The sequence below is a fragment of the Parasteatoda tepidariorum genome, chromosome 6 (genome assembly GCF_982258835.1).
Source record: "Parasteatoda tepidariorum strain Cologne lab strain chromosome 6, Ptep-v5.0, whole genome shotgun sequence".
NCBI lineage: Eukaryota > Metazoa > Arthropoda > Arachnida > Araneae > Theridiidae > Parasteatoda > Parasteatoda tepidariorum.
The window spans coordinates 87302178-87323478 of NC_141760.1; the positions used below are offsets into that span (position 1 = coordinate 87302178).

A 21301-nucleotide genomic window follows, 5' to 3' on the forward strand; every position below is an offset into this window, starting at 1 on the left:
ATGGGCCCAGTGTCCTACCAACCATGCTTTCCCGGCCCACGTATCTTCAGTAAACGTATGATTCTGGACAAAAATTAATTTTCATAACTGTAATAACTAATTAGTAAGGCTATTTTGAACATTAGAGAGTTGCCATAGAAAATCAAACTTATCTACACAGACTCCGTTAATTAGTCTATATTGATACGCCAAATTAAGTCCATCTTCTTGACTAATAAAACCTAATTCAGTGTTTTTTCTCTAGAAATTAGGACTAATATCGTCACAATTGATGCACCCGATATTCCCCTCATCTCCCATATTGGAAAAGAAAATCACCACCTATATTTGAAAAGAATATTCTCATAGGAGTTCTCTCAGGTTTTGAAACTCTTACTGTGATGTTCCTACTTACGATAAATAAATTCGTAAATTTAAACTTCATAAAATGATGTTTATTTCGAGTTAAAAAGTTTTTTTTTCTTTCGAAATATTCATTCTCGAAATTGGTGCGAAAAGTGTGAAATTGGAAGTTGCTGATCAATAATAAAAAATAAAAAAAAATAGCAATCTGGGATTTGTATCCCTCAAAACTTTTTTTGTTGATCATCATATCTGAAACTTTTTGATCAAAATCTTCGAAAAAAAATAGCAAAAACTATTTGAAAACGTCATGTTTCCTTTTCACAGACTTTTAAAAAGAAGTAAAAGTTTTTTCACAAACAGAAAGTTTTTTTTATATAAACCTATCACCTACTTTTTGGGTTTTCTATTGAGGAAAAGAAAATACTGCAGTCACAAGAAGGATTCCAAATGTATTTAAAATAGAAGTTTTGAAAGTTATTTAAGAGCTTTCAAGTCAAACAGAACACTTTGACTTCGGTTTGTATTCAAAGACTACCTACATATAGCGAAAAAGTTTTATTTCTGTTTTCAAAATAAAAACTGATTCAAAAGTTCATGGCTGAATGAATATGTTTCTTTCAAATAACTCTGAAAAAGTGATCGTATTTTTCAGTTACCTGAAATTGAATAAATCACTGATAGCAATTGAAGATCAAGATGGAAGAACGGTTTATCTCCATGAATTTTTGTCCATGAAAAAAAATTTTTTTTTAAAGAAATATTAAGATTTGAGATTTCTCAGAAACACGCACATGATTCAAATCGTAAAAATAAATATATAAGCGAATGTCATAAGTGTTGACTACATGATTTTGATTGATCTACATGTTAAAGTGCTTACACTCTCCAAAAATTTCATAATAAAATTTACAGTTTTTAATGTAGAAGAATAAAAAATTTCAAAATCGGGAAGGAGAAGAACTGTTTTTCCCTTAAAATTCCTCCCCAATCCTCATTAGTATTCCAATCGTCTTCTTTATTATACTTTTATTTGTAATTCCAGTCTGTGTGTTGCAAAGTAACCTATTTTCTCAAGCTTGGCAAATTTTCACCGTGTACTAACTCTCGAGAAGAACCGATTTTCCTTGTTATTGATTTTTCCAAAATTTGAAATCTTCAATATGCAACAGGTGGTGGCCCAATCATCACTTTTTTATTTTATGACCGTTGTTGAACAGCCTACCCAATTTTGGATTTACGACTACTAATGTTCAATTTCGCAGCCTTGTAATTTTAAACCCGATCCAGAGGACAAGGGAACTCCTGTATCAAGTATTGGGAGAAATTTGCTTTAGTGGATGACTTTTGAAGGAACTAACCCGCATTTGCTTTAAGTGGGTACGAAAACAACGAAAACCTCCCACGGTTAGCCTGGCTACAAGGGGACTCTAACCTGTGATCTGTTTATTACTGAGGGTATTATACGTCAGCACTGTGGTCAGTGAAAGCCAGATGCGGAATTCGTATCTACCAGCCATCGCCGGAATTAGAACCAGGTTCACATCATTTGAAGGCGAAGATTCTATTCCCAGTGCCATTACGGCTCAATCATCATTTCTGAGAAAAATTGACCTAAACCGTTCTTCCCGCTGGTTCTTAAATTTCTATGTTCTTCGAATGGAACTCTTCATGGACAGATATCGCCAATACATAAAGTTAAGTACAACCAACAACAACCCTTTATGAGGTAAGAGTGACGGTGAGGTTAAGGCTTCATGATTTTATGTGATGATGGTCTAGTGCATGATGATGGAATCGTAGTCAACATGCTGCATTGGTTACCCGTAACTTCTAAACAAGCTAGTACTCTTCGATTTGTTGATGGGTGCCGTTGGGATTCAAACCGCTACAGAAGATAGTAACCCAACTCCATATCTTAACCATCACGGTTCTGCAATTATTAGAAATAGAAATAGTTTTTCATCAAAATATTCCACAATCAACGAAAAAGAGGAAACCTAAAACTATGCGTAATTTACCCATTACAAGGTCGTTAAACCTGATGAAATTACGTAATTATCCACATTAAACCTGATTAAAGCTATTCAATTGCAGTGTGCTAATAAATTATTTTAGCGATATATTAAATTAGGAAAATTGCAAACACCACATTGCTTCAAAATTAAAATACCTTTTTTTAACACACACACACATCCGGACCAGGGACAAATGACATTAAAATAAAGCATACGAAAATGTTACCAACGAAACTGAAAGAATCAGCTCTAATTGCTGCAGCGATTTTTACAACTGTTCTCTTAGTTGATAGTTTTCTCGTATTACTATAATTAATTATTCATAACGATCTTTACGAATAAAACGTTATCTCCTAAGATGTCCGTTAAACTTAGTAATCGACATTACGTCACTTATGATATAGAATATTTGTGTACTACACTGCGCAATATTTCCACTCGCCAGCTTCGCCTTTGGCGATCAAGTATTTGAGACAGGCAATTAAGTTCCATCTTTAAAAAGAAGTTTAGTTTCAAACTAAACTATTTACGCTTGAATAATCATGTCTCATTGAAATGAAGCATGGCAGCGTTTTGATAACAAGTGATGACTTTTTTCTTCTGTTTACAAGGAAATATGAAGAGTCGCTTAGTTTCCCCTTAAGAAATCATTGCTTTTTGAAATATAGATCACAAGACAATCTTATTTTGATTTATTATAATTATTATTGCGATAAAAATGCTTTGAATTTTAAGTTTCTACATTCTTTTATGCTCTTGGTCACTATAAAGTTTATCATGTAAATATTTTAAAAATTGCACAAATTTTTAATGAATGAATAATAGTGGCAGGAAAAAATCATAATCCGGTTTCTTGACCTATTTATCATGGGATAACAGATTTATTTCATTTATTATAACTTTGCTTGACTCGTAGTTGCTCTAAGGATAAAACGCTCGCTTCCTAATGAGGTAACCCGGGTTCGAATTCCTGCGATGGCGTTGAAATGAATTCCGCACCCGGCTCGCACCGAGCACAGTGCTGACGTAAAATATCCTTAGTGGTTGACAGATCATGGATTAGAGTCCTCTTGCCATTAGGCTAACCATGGAAGGCTTTCGTGGTTTTCCTCTACATGTAACACAAATGTGGGGTAGTTCTGTCAAAGTGTCCTACACGAAGCTAAATTTCTCCCAATACTTAATCCAGGAGTTCCCTTGTACAATCAAAAATTACAAAACGTAATAATAATAATAAAAAGAACCTTTCATTCGTTGCCTAAAACAGTTGCCAGCAAAATTTGAAGACCGGAATTCTATATCACGCTTAGTCACCTAATTTCTAAGAACGTTTAGATAGCACTTACTCATTGGGTTTTAAAAGCTCTCTAATTAATTAGTTCTGTTTGTTGTAAAACTGAAAGTGTGCAATGAAAATTTATTTCAGCAATATAAATAAATTTAGCAAATTCTTCTCTGAGCCTATTTTTTTTTCCTTCATCCAACTGATAGAACAATACCTGGATTTTTAAAGTTTAAAATCAAGAAAAATAACCCGGGTTGACAATGTACACATTCATCATGTCACAAAAGTGGTCAATATATTCAACTTTATTTCTGACTAAGGCATAAGTCTTTCCTTTTAGCAATAGTTTATAGGTGTAAAAGTCTGCAGAAGATTAATTTAGTTTCAAATATAAATAATTTGGTGGGCACAAAATTAATCTAATTATTTGGGTAACTTTGCCTACTAGGATGTTCGAATTTTAACTGAAAAAGAATGCAAGGAAAATACATTTAAACATAATAAATCAAATCTGTAAATTCTACCCGAAGTCTAAGACTTATTTTCCTGATAGTTGTTTTCTTGAAAAAGTCAAAATCTGGCAAAAAATAACCTTGCTTGACAGTACAAAAGCGGACAGTATATTCAACTCTACATATGTTTTAACTGAGTATTTAAGCGAAGTCTCACCAAGTTCGGTAAACTGAAGAAACTTCCCACGGAAACGCCTCTTTGGAAAGACGCCTTTTTATTTCACCCACCTGTAATCTATGGAGGTCAATGTCAGATGAGCGTGTGTGGAGGTCGATTTTATTGCTCAATTCCCTTAACGTACGTGGGGTGCAACAGGTTGTTCTCGGAAAGACATTGACTTTCGATGAAGATTATCTACGAGTGATACAAGTTGTAATTAATTTTATAGCTTGTGTTTTTTTTCCTTCTGCATCTTTTCATTGACACACAAGATGAAATGAGAATTCGAGAGCAGACAGTCAAAAATATTACTCTCGAAATGAAACAACTAATTATTATGATGCTGTCTGGGAACTAATTAAATTGGAATTTATGTCGAGTGAATAAGGTTTAAAAATAAATCTGTGTGATTGTTGAACACGATATTAGATAAGGGTTGACAGGCTATATTTTAATAGTAATTTTCTAGAAGCTCTTCAAAATGACAATAACCTTAAGTATCGTTTGAAACTTGTTTTAAAATAACAGTCTGAACTATAATCTTTAGAATGTATTAGAGTGTAAACGGGTAACTCAATAGTGGACCTTTATATGTTATATACAATGCTATGTATTATACGTATAAAGACATATATAACATGCTAAGAATTACTTTCGAAATTAAACGATTAATTATTATAATAATGTGTATATCTAGGATTTTTTGTAAATTGATAGAAGTTTTAAAAATAAATAAGCCAGAATTTTGCAACTCGAAAATAAATCATACATATCAGGTTGAACTTAATAGTTATTTGACCGAAGTTTTTCAAAATGTCAGTAACCTTGAGTATATATTGTGTTTAAAAAAATTTTTAAAAATAGTTTTATTATCTGTGTTTTTTTAAAGTTTACTTCAAATTGACACCCAAGTAAAAGTGTAGAATTTGACGTAGACTACTGTAAGTATTACTCTCGGAAATTAAACAGCTAGTTCTTATGATGTGGTGTACAGTGCGCATAAAAAAATTAAATAAATGAATTAAACGAAACACTCATAATAACTTTTGATATAATTAAACGGTTTTTCACGTTCTAGGACTCAAATTTAATGGTTCAGGGAGGGGCGAAATAAAATATGCTGATTAAATTAAATAGTGCAAACGATACTTCAGATTACAAAATTCGAGACAAAAATACTAGGACACAAACTTAAAATTTTATTTATACGATATTTTTAATATTGATTTCCCAGAATTCAGAAACTATACAATTAAGTAATCATTCTTAAGAACTGGGAGCATACTTCACAGATTTGACACAATCAATGGTAAATAATACAAATCTGTCAAAAAACATATGGTTATTCTATTCTGAAAAAATACGATTTTGTGTCTGATTTCGTAATTTAAGATATAGTGTGCTCTTATTGATTAGCCTAATTGAGGTCGCAATGTCAGTCCTGTGAACTATTAAACTTGAGTCCTAGTGCGTGAAACCCCAAACATTAGATCAAAGGTTATTCAGGGTGTTTCTTTTGATATAATTTTTTATTTATATATTTATTTATTTATATATTTATTTATTTATATATTTATTTATTTATATATTTATTTATTTATATATTTATTTAATTATATATTTATTTAATTATATAATTATTTATTTATATATATATTTTCTTAACTTTTTGCACTCATACCTCTAGAAACTATTAAAAGCGGAATTTATGTCACGTGACAGTCGCGTTTAAAAATAAATCTGTAGCACAAAAACAGATTATTATTGTCAGGTTGTTGTTTTTGGCCATAAAGGCAGAGGGGGTGCGATTGTTCTTGTTTTTCAGTGACGCTATCTATGGCCAAGAATTCGACTTCTGATACATCCAATCGTCACACCCGTTTATAGGGCGGACCCATTTTAATAGTTATTTATATCATTCCATTCTTCCATATTATCCATTCTTCCACAAATCGTAATTTTAACCAGAACCTTGACTTTTGACCTTATTTTGTATTGAGAACAATCAATCTTCAATTCAGTACCCTCTGAGGTATCGATTTGTTATGTGAACATGGAGGACTTAGTGACCCGACAGATTTAACGTGTACCAGTCACCAATTACTCCACGGGGAGTCTTCGGCCGGCTGGTTTCGAACAACCGTTCTTACAAACGTGAGTACAGTCAACACCTACTAGAAGGTCACTACTCTACTCTAGGTGGTTATGGTACAGCGCCCTGCTAACCAGGCTATCCCAGCCAATTATTGTCAGGTTAAATATTAATATCATTTAGCTTAAGTTCTTTGAAATGTCAGTAGTTTGACGATTGTATATAAAAATTGTATATAAAATTGCATATAAAAATTGCGAATGTATACAAAAATTCATATTGAAAAAACTGTATGAATTAAGAGTGATCCGATAAAACGAATTTTAAAAAAAAAATGTCTGTGAAATTTTTGTGATATGGACGTTAAAAAACTATAAGTTCATAAATGCTGTTCAAATGTGAATAGTTACTCGTTCTTTAATTAAAAATTTATTTAATGATACCAATAATTCGCAAAGAAAGGTAAAAAAAATATTAGTTATGCTTTTATATTTGTGGGAATTGATAATTAAAATGCACTTAAAATTTATGCCCCCTAAAATAATCTTAAACTGCGCTTGTGAGTTTAAGTCATAGAACTTATTAACAAATCCCGATTCATTTCCCAAAGGTTGTCCAAAGTAAAATTTATTAAGAGTTTTTTTTTTGTTTACTTAAGAATGAAAATGAATTAAGAGACAATTATAAAAACTAAGCAAGAAAACAAAGATTTCGTAAAATATAGATTATTTAAAAAATCCAATAATTAAAAAATAAAATAAATAATAAGAATTATACTAAATAAAATTTGTGCATTCGATAATTTAACGAAACAACATAGAAAAAATTAAGTTTTACCGTGTGATTCACAGCTTTCATCCATTATGAACTTTCTTTTATATTTTCAACTTTTAACTTTTTAATTACATTCATGAGGTGATGTGTAATTAATCATAAGGTAATGTGCAATTAATGTATAATTAATTTTGTTATTAACGAACTGTTTACACTTTAAGATTCACAATAAATTGAAAACGAAAAAAAAACTAACTCAGCTGCATTCAAGGTTGTATGATAAAAAACACAATAAAACCGTTATTATTAAGCATGTTTTTTGTTATTTTATTATTTATGGAAACATAATTAGTAATCAAATGCCCATTTATAACGTTGAATTTTTATTTTTTATTTTACATCGATATGTAAATTAGCAAAAGAAAATGTTGCCATAGCTTAAAAAAACTTTTTTTTTCTTTTTAAGTGAACAACGATTGTTAATTAAAGCTTTTGTTTTCAAATCAACTCAATTTGTTTCAAGCGTTTGACAGCAGAGATTAAAATTAAGACATCTCGAGTTCAGTGACATGAATTTAAAATAATGTTATTCAAAGAAACATAACGCTCCATGATTATTTAAAATGGTTTTACTAATAAACACATTGTTATTTATATATTTGTATTTTTTTTAAAAGAAAAACTGTTGTTTTTATACAATAAGCAATTCTCTCTAATTAGTTTCGTTGATACACGTAGGAAACAAAAAAGTTTATAGTACTTGCATTTTGTTTTTGTGAATTTCTGTTTCTGAAATAAACTACAAATATTTTCATTTTAAATTTTTCAAAACAAAAATAATTTCTGCGTATAATTGTTTTCAAGTTATTTATTTTTATAAACGTGAACGGATTTTAGATTTAAAAAAATAATAAATTGGTGTAAGATTAAATCTTTCAAATTTAAGAATCAAAGCTCTGCCTTATTTAGAATTTAACAAATTAAATTGTTATTAATATTCATGGAAATATAATTATCAATTAATCAAAGACTATATGCTTTATAGTGTTTTAAACTCTGCTTGTTCAACTGTTTAAATTTTTGATTCAACATTTTGCACAATTCAAACTTAAGTAAATAAAACCAATCTTAATTTTAAATATTCATGAAAAAGATAACTATCAATTACGAACGACTGAGGTTTCAAAATGTTCTGGAATTAGCACAAATTAGTGTTTCGTGAATCAAATTTTTAATAATTTTGATTATTCGTGGAAAATGTAGTATCCAAATTAGGTCGACTGGTGTAAAAAAAACAAACATATTTTCTTAAGACCGCTTTTTGCATAGTTCATAACGTAATAAATTTTTTAAGCGTGAAAATCATTAGTAAATTTTCTTGAAAAAAATCATCATGTTCGTATATATATTCTCCCAAAGCACGATGTTTCCATTGAAAATCCTTTCCAATTTTATTTTTTCAATCAATTCCAGATAGCTCGTTTTTTTTTCATATTCAAGTTTTTACCCAACATTTCCATTTTGTTTCTTATAGTTGGAGAAAACTGCATTGCTCATGCGTCTCATTTTAATTTGCTATTAATAATTAATTGTTTTTTCTTCTTTTTTTGTAATACGGCATCATCAAAGTAATAGTGTTTATTTTTCATAAAATTGTTTTCTTTTGTAATATATTTCACCTAAATTATATTTTTCTGAAACTATGCAATTAAATTTTTAAAATAATCGGCACATTTTATGCTTATAATCATGATGCATTGTTACTTTTAAAGATCATTGTTCCCAAAAATACATGAACGAACTCTAAACTCAGCGGCGCGACAGCCCATAGAGGGCCAAGGCCTACTGTGCTCATTTCAGTTTTCTTGACCTTGTGCTCTGGGGTGCAGGAGCAGATGTTCCGGTCAGGTGGTCAACCGAACGTGGAACCCCCAGTGTTTAGTTCCCAAGCATGCTTGGTACTCATTTTATCAACTCACTGAAGGGATGAAAGGCTGAGTCAACCTTGCCCGACTCGAGGATCGAACCAGGAACCTGTGGCACTACAGCGCGAAGCGCTATCGCCCAGCCACCGGGCGTCAAATACATGAACGACTAGATGTAAAATGCTCCGTTCTCGTAAAATTAAACGAATTCATTACGAGTAAGTAACTCCAAATGTTATTTTCTTTACGATTTTGGATATTTTATTTAATCTTAAAATAGACAAATTTGCTTTTTCGTAATTCCTAGTATAAGGATGTATGATACTTTTCGGCCAGCTAGTCGCAGGGAAATTCAACTATTTTTTTTTATAGTTTATTTAATTCTTTATTTTATTTAATCTTATCTTTTCAAAAAATAAATAAAATTGAAAATTAATTGGTGGAGGTCTGCCCTTTTTGACGACTTTTCACCAAAAAATGTAAAAATGAAAAGTATTAAAAAATGAAAAGTACCAGATTTCACATGCGTAAAACAATTTTGTATTCGTTAAAACAAAAAGTTCTACGTTTCTGAAATCCACTGTATAAGAATCTTAGACGCGTAAAACAATTTTGCATTCTATTCATAGTTAAAATGCCGACCAGGTGGCCGAGTGGTTAGCGTGCCTGACTGTGGAGTTGATGGTTGCCGGTTCGAATCTCGCTCAAGGCATGGATGTTTCTTTCTCTCTCTCTGTGTTCTATGTCCTCTCTCGATCCTTTGTGTGTGTGATTGTGTGAATGTGACCCGCTCTATAAACGTGTTTGTGGTTGTGTGACGTGGGCGACGCTGCTCCACCGCCATGGCTTCTGCACAGGTGCCCACTGGGTAACGAGAAGAGAGTAGCAGTCCTGGCATATGAGGCCAATAGCAAAATACATCCCAAGTGCCCGCCATTAAAAAAAATCATATTTAAAATAAACAAGTTTAATGTTTCTCACAACCACAGCATAAGAATTTTACACGCGTAAGACAATTATGTATCATTACGAGAAATAAATGATGGCTTAAGACCATCTCAAAAATAAAAATGATGTTATTGGGAAATTTAATTCCAATATATCTATTTTTAATTCTTTTGGATGTCTTATTCTGTGTCAGTATATAGAACGTTGATGACTCGTACATCCATTGAAACTCTTTCATGGAGTTTTTACATTCGAAAAATAATTAAATGTGCCATCTTACCTGAAACAGATGGTGGTTTAGGTTTAAGATCATCTGAAAAGAAAAAAAAAACAAATAATAATAATTAGCATTACATTAGAAACATATTAAATGAAAAAATTAACTATCAAATAATTTTGGATATAAAAAAATATGTATCTATATCTATTTACATAGAAACTGTTGGTATCATTTTTTAAAAAAATAAAACCATTTTGGAATCTTATTTCTAATAAGAAAAAAGATAAATTGTATAAATGTAATTTTATATTTTATTACACTCGCACTGAATTAAATTTTAGGTTATGAAAAAACATTTAGGAGTAATTAAGTAAAATACCTATATATTTATTTCTTTAAAATAATTTTTCAGCTTCTTATTTTAAAATGCGATTAAAAGGAGAGTTCAGTGTTTGAAAGTCATTAAAATATCAATACAGAGAACTATAAAAATTCTCAAAATGTCATGCCTTGATTTATAAAAAATGCATACATTATAGACAACCAAAAACTCATTCAAAATTTCAATCAATGTAAAAGGTTTGCTTAGCAATGCAAAGCGGAACCAAAAGCAATTATTTTTAGAGCTACGAAAATAAAAATGATTTTGGATTAAAAATTTCAAACTTAAAATAATTCAGACGAAATGTCATTATTTTACCTATTTTTTTCAGAAAGATAACTATTACAATTTAATAAAATATTTTTTTAAAATACTCTTATCAGTGTTTGTGACTTTTGCATTAAATTTTCAATCATTTAATTGTTTTTACTTATCCAAACGATAATTTTATTAGTATAACATTGCAGACAAAAATATTTTATTTTCACTAAATATGATTAATTATGTTTTTTATTTAGTGGAATCCAAAAAATAAGACGAAAGCTGCATTTTATATTTATCAAATTATTTTAAATGCTTCTTGTAAATGCAAGAGCGCAGTATAGCTATTATTTTGAAGGTCATTGAAATCAATACACTGAACAAAAAAGCCTGACGAAATGCCAGAGTTTATTCTATTTGGAATAAAAATTAAAAAATGAAAATGAATGAGATAAAGTTATAAGAGAAAAAAAAAACTCTTCCAGAATTTTAATCAAAGTAAAAGATTTACTTAAAAGTGCAGAGCAAAATCAATTATTTTTAAGGCTATGAAGCTGAAAACGATTTAGATTGAGAAATTTGAAACTTAAAAAGAACACAAAAGAAATATCGTCTTTCTCTGTTTTTTCAGACGATAACTGTACAAAGTTGCTAAGTAATAACTTTTTTCTTCTGTAAAGGAACTAAAAATTGATTGAGAAAGAAATAAGAATTGCTGGAAAAGTTTTAAATAACAAGGATGCTTATGTGTCTTACTTAAAAAATGTTTATTTTACTTCAGATTATATTTTTTCTTTCGGCTCAAAGCAATGTTGAAAAAAGAATTGTTAAAATAAGAGCATCAGAAATTTCTTTTTTGCTTCAACTTTAATGTTACGCTGTTGGCAAGGAACAATTTATATAAAAATAAGTACTGAAAAAAAGCTCAAGTAGTATCAGAAAGATTAATTTCTACGAACTAATTTTTCTTCGCGAAATGAATATTGAAATCTTACATATGTTATTAAATGTGTAGTAGCTGGCTAATTTTTAGATAAAAAAAAATTATCCACTCAAGATTTCACAAATAGAATTCGTATTTGTTTTATTTTTTGTTGATATTATTTACAAAAATGATTTAGGACTGGCGTTTAATTTTATTATGAAGGAATTTTTATGAAAAAAATAAATGAATTATTCAGAGAAGTCTATTTCAGTTCTTAAAACTGATGCTAAAAAATAGAACATGCTAAAAAAGAGTAAAACAACACGTTGTTGCATAGGGAGCAAAATAAATAAAAATTACGCAACACTAAAAAACTGTAATTTATAGAAGTAAACGTTCATCTATGTATATATATATATATATATATATATAAATGTGTGTCCCTTGTAGACTCCGAAAACATTCGGCCGAGAACGATGCAATTTGGCATACTGGTAGTTCGAAGCACAGGAAAGGTCATTGACGACATTAGAGATTTCTACTATGAACCGTTCGAGTGGTATGAGCAAAAATTTAAATGGGAATTTCTGATTGTTTAAGAGGTAACGGTTGTTTTAAATTTAACTATTGATGATTCTATTTTTTTTAAACATTAAAAATATAACATCAGTGATGTTTGCTAGATAAAAATTCTATTTAATTAAAAAAAGGAGAGTATTGTACGAAATTTTATATTTTGTTATTTTTGTCAGATAAATTCAATGAACGTCACTAAATTAGTATTTCTAAACTTATTTGTTTATTTTGTTTATAGCTGCGATTTAAGCTAATTAATTAGTATCTAATTTAATAAAAAACTAATGTGATTAAAATTAATTTAATAAAAAAATTATATAATATCTAGTGTAATTAAAATAAAAATAATAAGTTATATATTGATAAGCAAAGAAGCAAAATTAATTTGTTTAGGAAAAACTAAAGGAAAAACAGCATTCTGTTAATGTAGCCAATGATGCTTAATTAATTGTGATAATTAGCTATACTGGTATTATGGTAATTGGCGTAGTTTTATTAGGTTTCAAAAATTCTAGTATATGCAAAATTAGTATACTTTGTACCTAATTAAATGTCATAGAAAGATGGTTTTTACGGTCCCCGAATAAATCGAATCTAATAAAGTAAAGCCCCTGACAAGGAAAATAAATAAATAATTAAAAAATTGAATTATTTGTGTCGGTACATGTTTTTCAGTTTTGTTCGTGATTTAAAATGAATTATTAATTGTTAATTTTTTTGAACCTGTACGAAGAATAGATATTCACCTTGTATTTTTTATAGGTTTAGGCAAAATTTAAAACAAGAAAAGGGAATTCAAGAAATATATTATGCCCAACAACAAGACGAAATGTCTAAAAGATATCAACTTTTTTTTAATGTGAAAGAAATGAATGCATTCTCACAAACAAAAATTCCTTTCTAATGTGGCGTAACTACCACTACAAATATTCTCTTTTTCTAATTCTTTCAAAGAAATTTAAGGAATAACATTATTTTCTACGCAGAATTTGCAATTGCATCAAATTACCTATGAGTCATTACAGTTAAGTTCATCTTTAAAATAAAAATATCGATGAAAGTTAAAAATAGAAAAAAGTATGTCACGTAAGCTGGCATCAAATATTTAAGTCGCATAGTAATTCTTATGGCTATAAACTACGTATGTTAGTTTAAATTTAGCATCTTAAATTATTTTCAATTTAACTTCCCAGCACTCGCAACTGCCCTAATTTTACGACAAATTCGGCTTTTAATGGAATTTATTTTGCATATTGCAGCTGATATATCTAAAGGTCATTTCCATTCCTCCTTTCAAATCTTCCCCAAATCATGGAATGTGCCAACAGTCATGCGACAATTTCTGTTTTTAATCAAGGTCATGGCTCGCGCGTGGTCATGGGTGAAAATTCGGAAAAAAAATTCGCCAATTATTAACACAAAATTACAATTATTAACTCAAATTATTAACACAAAATTACAAAACACTTTTTCATGTGCTTTGTAATTTTGTATTAATAATTGACGTGCATTATTTAAATTTGTATAAAATCAAATCTATAATTTTTATACCGGTTTTCATAGCAAAAAATACATACAATCAGGTGATTTTTCACCGTTTTTTCGATTATTATCTGACGAAGAAAAAGAAGGGAAGGAAACATTTGGACTTGAGATTGATAATCATCGAGGATCCAGGAAAATATAGAAATGAATGATACCAGTAGTGAATCTGAACAATATATTTCTGGAAATTATGATGATAATAATTTAAGAAAGAAAATTATGATGACATGTTCCATGTTGGCAAGGATAATTTTTTTAGGTGGTGAAACGTTAAGTACTCAAACTGCTTTATAATGAAAAAGAGGAATAGTGTAAAAGTGTCTCCTGTCCTAAAGCCAAAGATATAGAAGATAAAATAGGATCATTTCTAAATATAATTGACATAAATATCATTAATGTAATTTTGGAGAGTAAGATTAAATATGTAAGTTTGCCAAAAGAGATGCGCAAGAGATACAGATTGCACCGCTACCTCAATAGTGGAAATAATGGCATACTTTGGATTGTTATACATGATAGGATTATTTCTTCACAAAATTATTATTAATATCCATTCATTAATGTTGTTTTTCGTGCCAAAAACGGTAAAATAACATCTGTCGTAAAAAATATGACCCGAGTGCTCAGGTAAATTACTAAGTACGCATACTGCAAGGTTAAAATAAAAATTTCAGATATGTACTTAGTTGTAAGCAATACGCTCGTGCTATAACTGAGTTTCAATCTTGCATTTTATAAATTACAGCATCCAAGTAAGTTACTTTTAGAACGCTTTTTTCTAAATATAAATAAGAATAAAATTTTCTACATTCACATCTGTACGAAAATTTTACGCATACATCTTTAAAAATACTTTTATTCCATTTATTAAGAGAGGTTTTGATAAAGATGGCTAAAGGTTCTGATAAAGATGGGATGTAAACGGCCTTTTTAGCATATCCCCACAAATGAAAGTCATATGACGTAAGGTCGAACATGACGCAACATTCATGGATGGGAGATTGCTATCGAATCTCTCGGACAGAACCTAGAAAACTAAAAATACCATATTTCCTTAAGATAAAGAGATCCTGAGCACCACCGTTGTTTTGAATATTTAACCTTATGTTACATTTAGATTTAATGAGAAGAAACTATTAGATTTAAGAACTTGAAATTCCGAGGGGGAAATTTTGAATACAGGGAATACCATGGAATAAAGAAAATGAGATTCCATAATTAGTTTTAACATCTTTAAATGTTAATCTTGCTAAAAATACCATTCAGGTAACTTTGCAGGTCATATAACTACAATATTAATGTTTTATGTGCAAAATAACATTTTATTTATAAATTCAACACTTGTTTTTTTTTAAATTTAAAATTGGGAGTTGTTGCAAAAAGTTATTGTAAAGTTGGAAAGTTATTTCAAAATCTAAGTTCGGTTTTCGCGATTTTTTTTAATTTTTATTTTAGGTTATAATTTCGATTGTTGCCCAAAAGCTAAAAAAAATTACGAACTTCAAATTACAAAAATGTATACAAGGATTGTAATGAGACAAGAACATTAAAAAATTTGGTATTAAGTAAAAAAATATTAACTTATATATTAACGGTAAAAATTCTGAAAAATATAATGGGGATCATTCTGATCAAAATACAACACTGAAATTTAAATTTTACCGAATAAATGATTTTCATACAATGCTTTAAGGAATCGTGATAAAATTACCAAATTCTATCTCATATTTTAAAACCATATTTCATTGTTAAATTTACCAAAGCACTTCGGTAAAAAGTACCGACACACTGTAAAAAATTAAGAGTCAAATTACGATAAAAAGTACTAGCAATCAGGGTGCCAATACTTTTTACCGTAGAATGTATTTTTATTAAAAACCTTTACGGAGCAAAGCATCTGATTAACCTTAATTTTTACAATAATATTTACAGAAAACACACTGAATCACTGTGATTAAATAAATATTACTGCAAAAATTAGGGTATAAAATTTTGCAGTTAAAATTTTTTTTACGGTAAAATGAATTTTATGAAAGCTGCAAACAGGGTGCTTGTGCTTTTCGCAGTAATTTTATCTGAAGTGAAATTTCACCATATTCTAAGGTTTCCCCATATTTTTTTAATTCTTTCACCATATAGTTCTGACCATACTTTTTCCTCAGTGTGGAAGCATGTAACACTTAGTACCACATGTTTTTCAGGCAGGAGGCGTAGAATTATCTTTCTAATGACATTTAAAGACAGGAGGTGTAACACTAAAATAACGGTTGTATATTGTTATTTTTAAGTAGAATATATGAGACCAAAGAAGCAGCTTTAAATTTGAAATATTGCAGTTAAGATGTATATGAATCTTGAATAATCAATATTTATAAAATGAATTTTCCTAAAGATACATTTATTTGATTTATGGGAGCAATTTAAAAAGTAGGTCTGTGATTATTTAGCATAACCAGATATTTGCATGAGGAGCGTAGAAAAGTGCTAAGAATATTGATGAATTACAGGTTTTTTTTTCTTTTTGAAAAGACATCGCTAAGAAAATTTTGAATTTGATTAAAAGAGAAGTCCAATTCTGGGATGATTGAGGGAAAGAATTTATTTATATATTTTTAAACATAAAAAAATGCGTAATCAGATGAAACAGTTAAGTGCTGTTTAATCTTGATAAAGCATGAATAATATTTTATGAAATAATTATAAGCATAGTGAAATTACTAAACATATTATTAGAAAAATTATATTAGAATCACTGTATTTTTTTCTAATTCTGTAATGAAAATAAGAATTTACCATTTATTTGACAATTAAGAATTTAAAATATGATTTACTAATTGCAATAAGCGAAACATAGCTTTAAATTGCATTTAAAGCTATTGCATAGCATTTAAAGTTGAATGAAAAATTTCGAATCACATAACCGAAAAAAGAGAAAATTTAGACATTACTGTTCCAAATCGAAAAGGAAGCTATAAAAATGTCCTATGCTTAAATATCATTCAATGGAAAGTTTTCGAAGTATCACTCGCAAATAAGTTCTTAAACACATAGTTCTTTTTTCTAGATTCGGAAATTATACATGAGAATGTATCTATTTTGTAGCAAGTATTGAGTTGTACGCTTTCAGAACTATAGTTTTACCTTGAAGACGTTACCAAATGCAAATTCAGAACTGAAAAAAGTACTGTTAGCTTTAAAATGCTTTGTTATTTTTTTTTTGAATTGGAAGCCTTAATATTGGAATTTAAGATACTAAATTTAAAAATATATTATTAAATTAGAATGAAATTTTCATTGTTTTGAGTACTAAATTCAAATGTTCCTGCATAATTCCAGATTTTAAATGCATTTTTTAGAAATACAAGTTATTAACTAGATAAGAACTCAAAGGGAAATCTTTTGAAATCATTTTTTTAATATATCGTAAACAATATTTTTTCAATCATATCATCCTGCAATTGATAAAACGTCAGTGATTTTTTAGGATTTTTATTCATTTTCTTTCTTTTTTCTATTATTTTTTTCATTATTATCATATCACATTATTTGTATCATTTTTTTCTTTTCCTTTTTCTTCTTTTTTCTATTATTTTTTTCCTTTCTTTCTATTATTTTCTTTTTTTTCTTCCTTCTCTTTTATTCTTTTCTTAAAATCTTCATTATATTATTATTATTATATTTATGTCTAAGATAGATTTTTTGTAACCAAAACGACCGACTGTATAAAACTTTCAGCTTGATTTGCGAGTGACGTTTTAAATATCTTTGAACTCTGAAATATTCACACATAAAGTACTTTGGTTAATTCATAGAAAATATTGCAAGACCAGTCTATTAGCTTCGATAAATGTGTCTAACATAAATATTTAAAAATGTAACTGTATTATTATCCATCGTTAAAGTATAACAGATTTTTTATTCACACTGAGCAATAAACAAACGTACAAAATATGGTAGAATTTACCATGTTTAAGGATCAATGAGAGCACCAAAAAAACGTAAAACTTTTTACGGAAGCACTCTGTTAATGACTTTGGTGAAATTAAATAGGATATTTTGACATGAAATAAAATTTGGTAGAATGTGGTGAAATATGTTAATTTTATCACGGTACCTTATATCATAGTATACAAACTCATTTATTCGGTTAAATTTATTTTTTAGTTGTGTATTTTTTACGATGTCTGTGGTCATAAGAACCATAATTTTAAAAACCAGAATATCCACAAAACCATTATCATATGAACGGAAAAATTACCAAAATAAACGAAAATAAAAATAAAAATAACGTATATTTTTATTTTTCATTTCTTTAAGTACCGTATTTGTGTTTTTGCTAGAAATGATATTACCATACAGTACGTAATTTAACCTGGTTTTTTTCGCCGTGCACAGAGTATACGTTTTACATTTGCATTTATTTTTATTTATCTACAAGAACAAATGGCTTTGGCTGCCTATTTTTAGCAAAAGAATTTTTTTTCAAGTACATATTTATCAACATTGACAAACAAATGCACCTCATGTCCTAGTTTTTAATATATTTATCTAGTTTTGAAGTTGGAGATTTCTAGTATCAATGTATGTTTGAAAAGCAAATTATATGTTTTTCTTTAAAAAAAAATGCAAGGAAAAACACGTTATTTTTCTCTAGGAAGCAATCTTAGAGTGCGAAGATTGAAAAGAAAACGAGAAAGTTTTGCGATACTTTTGCAATCATCACGTCGCCTTTTTCTCTTACGTGTTGCTGTACGTCGAAACATACGTTTAGCAAGTGATCACGTAATTTGGGAATAAACATTTTCTTCCTTCCTCCAACCATAAAAATAAGCAAATACAATCAGTCGTATGTTCCCTGCATGACAAAAATAGCCAAAGAAGATTTAAAACATCTTGTTTATTTTCTTTCTCAATACAGAGTTTTGTCTTTAAATGAATTTATCAATAAAACATGATACTTAAAAATGGATTAAGATAGTTCAATAATAAACCGCATGAAATTTCTCTTTAGTATTGTTTCAAGATAGGTACTTAACAATTTTCTAGACTTTTTCCAAGATATCCTCAATCTATGCGAAACATCTTATTGTCTCCCTGAATAACATTGTTTTTTTTAATTTTTTATATCAAAACCACTTTCGTAAGCAGATTAGTAAATTTGCTAACCATTAAATTTAAACAAGGCGTCTATTTTTTATAGTGAATTTAATTCCAACTATGAATCAAACTCATTAATTTTTACTTTCAAATTGAAATCTACTTTGTTTAACTAGGACCTTCTCACAACGCTAAGATACTATATTTTTTTTCAGAAACAAATTATTGCTTCAATATAGTAAAGTAGAAAAAAACTAGAATTTAACTACATTATTTTAAAAAAAAAATTAAAGAGAGAATTTACTCTATATTTCAGTATCAGAATTCAAGATTAGGTATAAAACGCAAGTTATGAATGCAAGATGCATGTAGAATATTATAATAAAATGTATTTTAATAATAATAAGTTCTATAATAATAAAATGAAAAGTTTGTAATCATAGTTGTGTAATAAATTGAAGAGTTTGAGTATGTAAATCTAATAACGCTTGATCAAACTGTGCAAGGGTCTTAAAACTTAGACTGCAAGTTAAAAGTAAAAATTAGCACCCATCCCTAAAATAATGTTTAAAAATTTTACAGGCAAATTTTAATGTGTTAAGATCATCCATAAGGACCAACTTTATCATTCAGGAGAGACGATTTAAAAAAATAATACCAGTATCGGTAGTTAGCCTTACAGCTTTATTTAAAAAATAATTCACGTTTTGAATTTCATAGTTTTTACAAGCTAATGAATAAACGCATATAAAGCTATCAAAACTCCAGATTTATTTGGTTTATAGTCAAGGCTATCAAAAATTTAAAACCAAGGGAAATTGAAAAAAAAAAATCTTAGGTTGCGCAAGTAAAAGCAAATTTAATGGAGAAAAAAAATTATTGGAGAGCAAATTTTAAAAAAAAGCAAATTTATTAGAGATTATACGATATATTATTACGATATATTATACGATTATATTATATGTAACAGGGTACGATTGTAACAGAGCAAAAATGTCGAGTGTCGGGTTCCAGATTTGGTTCCTAGGAGGCGCACAAGGTGTATTTAATAAATCTACATGTGCACCCCTGCCGGCAACTATTTTTATGTACTTTTGAAAGAGTTACATCACAAAATATATTTTCACGCTACGTAAGTACTTTTTTTGGTATTAGAATATTATATTGTAACAAATTAATTTTGTTTAACCAAATAAAAATTATTAACCGAATGCGTAAGTGGACACCTTAATTAACATTTCAAAAAAAAAGATTAGTTTTGTTAATTAACTAGCATTGTTTTTAATAAATAAAGCTGAAGTGGTGTCTTGGGGACGATTGTAACAATAAGTAAAGGGACAAATGTAACAGCTGAAAATAAATAATCTTATGTTTACAAACCTCTACTTAACTCTTTAAGAACCACCAATAGTTTCCTATATCATTTATATTATGTTGCATGTGCTGCATTATTTTATTTGTTACCCTTCACAGCATAAATTAAAATTTTTAACCCCTTTAAGTTAAAAGTTTAACCCTTTAGGTCTCTGCTCATTATTATTTTTATGCCTAAAATATCACTACTATTTTGATCAATAAAAAAGTATATCACAACTATGATAATATGTATAATTAACTATGTTTCAGTTGAATTTATGAACTGTTACAATTGACCCCGTAAGTGGGGACAATTGTAACAAGTGCACGACTGTCAAAAATTGTTAATAATTAATATAATAACATTTAAAATAAGGTATTTATTTTTTTTCTAGTAGAGGATAGTCTACTTTACTCGTCTGTCAATTAATACTAATAATATATTGGATTTTTTGTTAGTTAAAAATTGTTAAGCAAAAATTGTTACAATTGACCCCACTCTCCCCTACTGTTTTAATGGATACCAAAATTACGGATCTACGTACAGCTAGGATAATCGATTTTTTTTCATTAATAAATTAAATATAATTCATTAATAAATTAAGCTATAAAAGTATCTGCTTGCTTAATTTTTTATTTTATGTTATTTATAATCTTAAATATATACGACTTCTTGACAAGTTATATTTTTTAATTATTAAAAAAATGTTCTTTCACAAAATATATTATCAAAAAAATTTAAACAAACTTGTAAAAATATTTTAATAAATTAGTTGTAAAGCATCCTAGTTAAAGTGTTTTGAAATATAATAAACACTTAACACTTCAAAAGTATTAATTATAAAAATACAACTAAAACACTTATGAAAAAAATAATTTTTAC

General features: G+C 28.5%; 1 protein-coding gene across 1 annotated transcript in view; it reads right to left on the reverse strand.

The window, feature by feature from the left end:
• Positions 1–21301, reverse strand: part of LOC107450357 (uncharacterized) — a 123293-nt gene that overhangs the window by 26412 nt on the left and 75580 nt on the right. The window contains exon 2 of the mRNA XM_016066122.5: positions 10337–10369. Coding sequence (XP_015921608.1) covers positions 10337–10369 — 33 coding nt within the window. The remainder of the gene's footprint in view (positions 1–10336; positions 10370–21301) is intronic.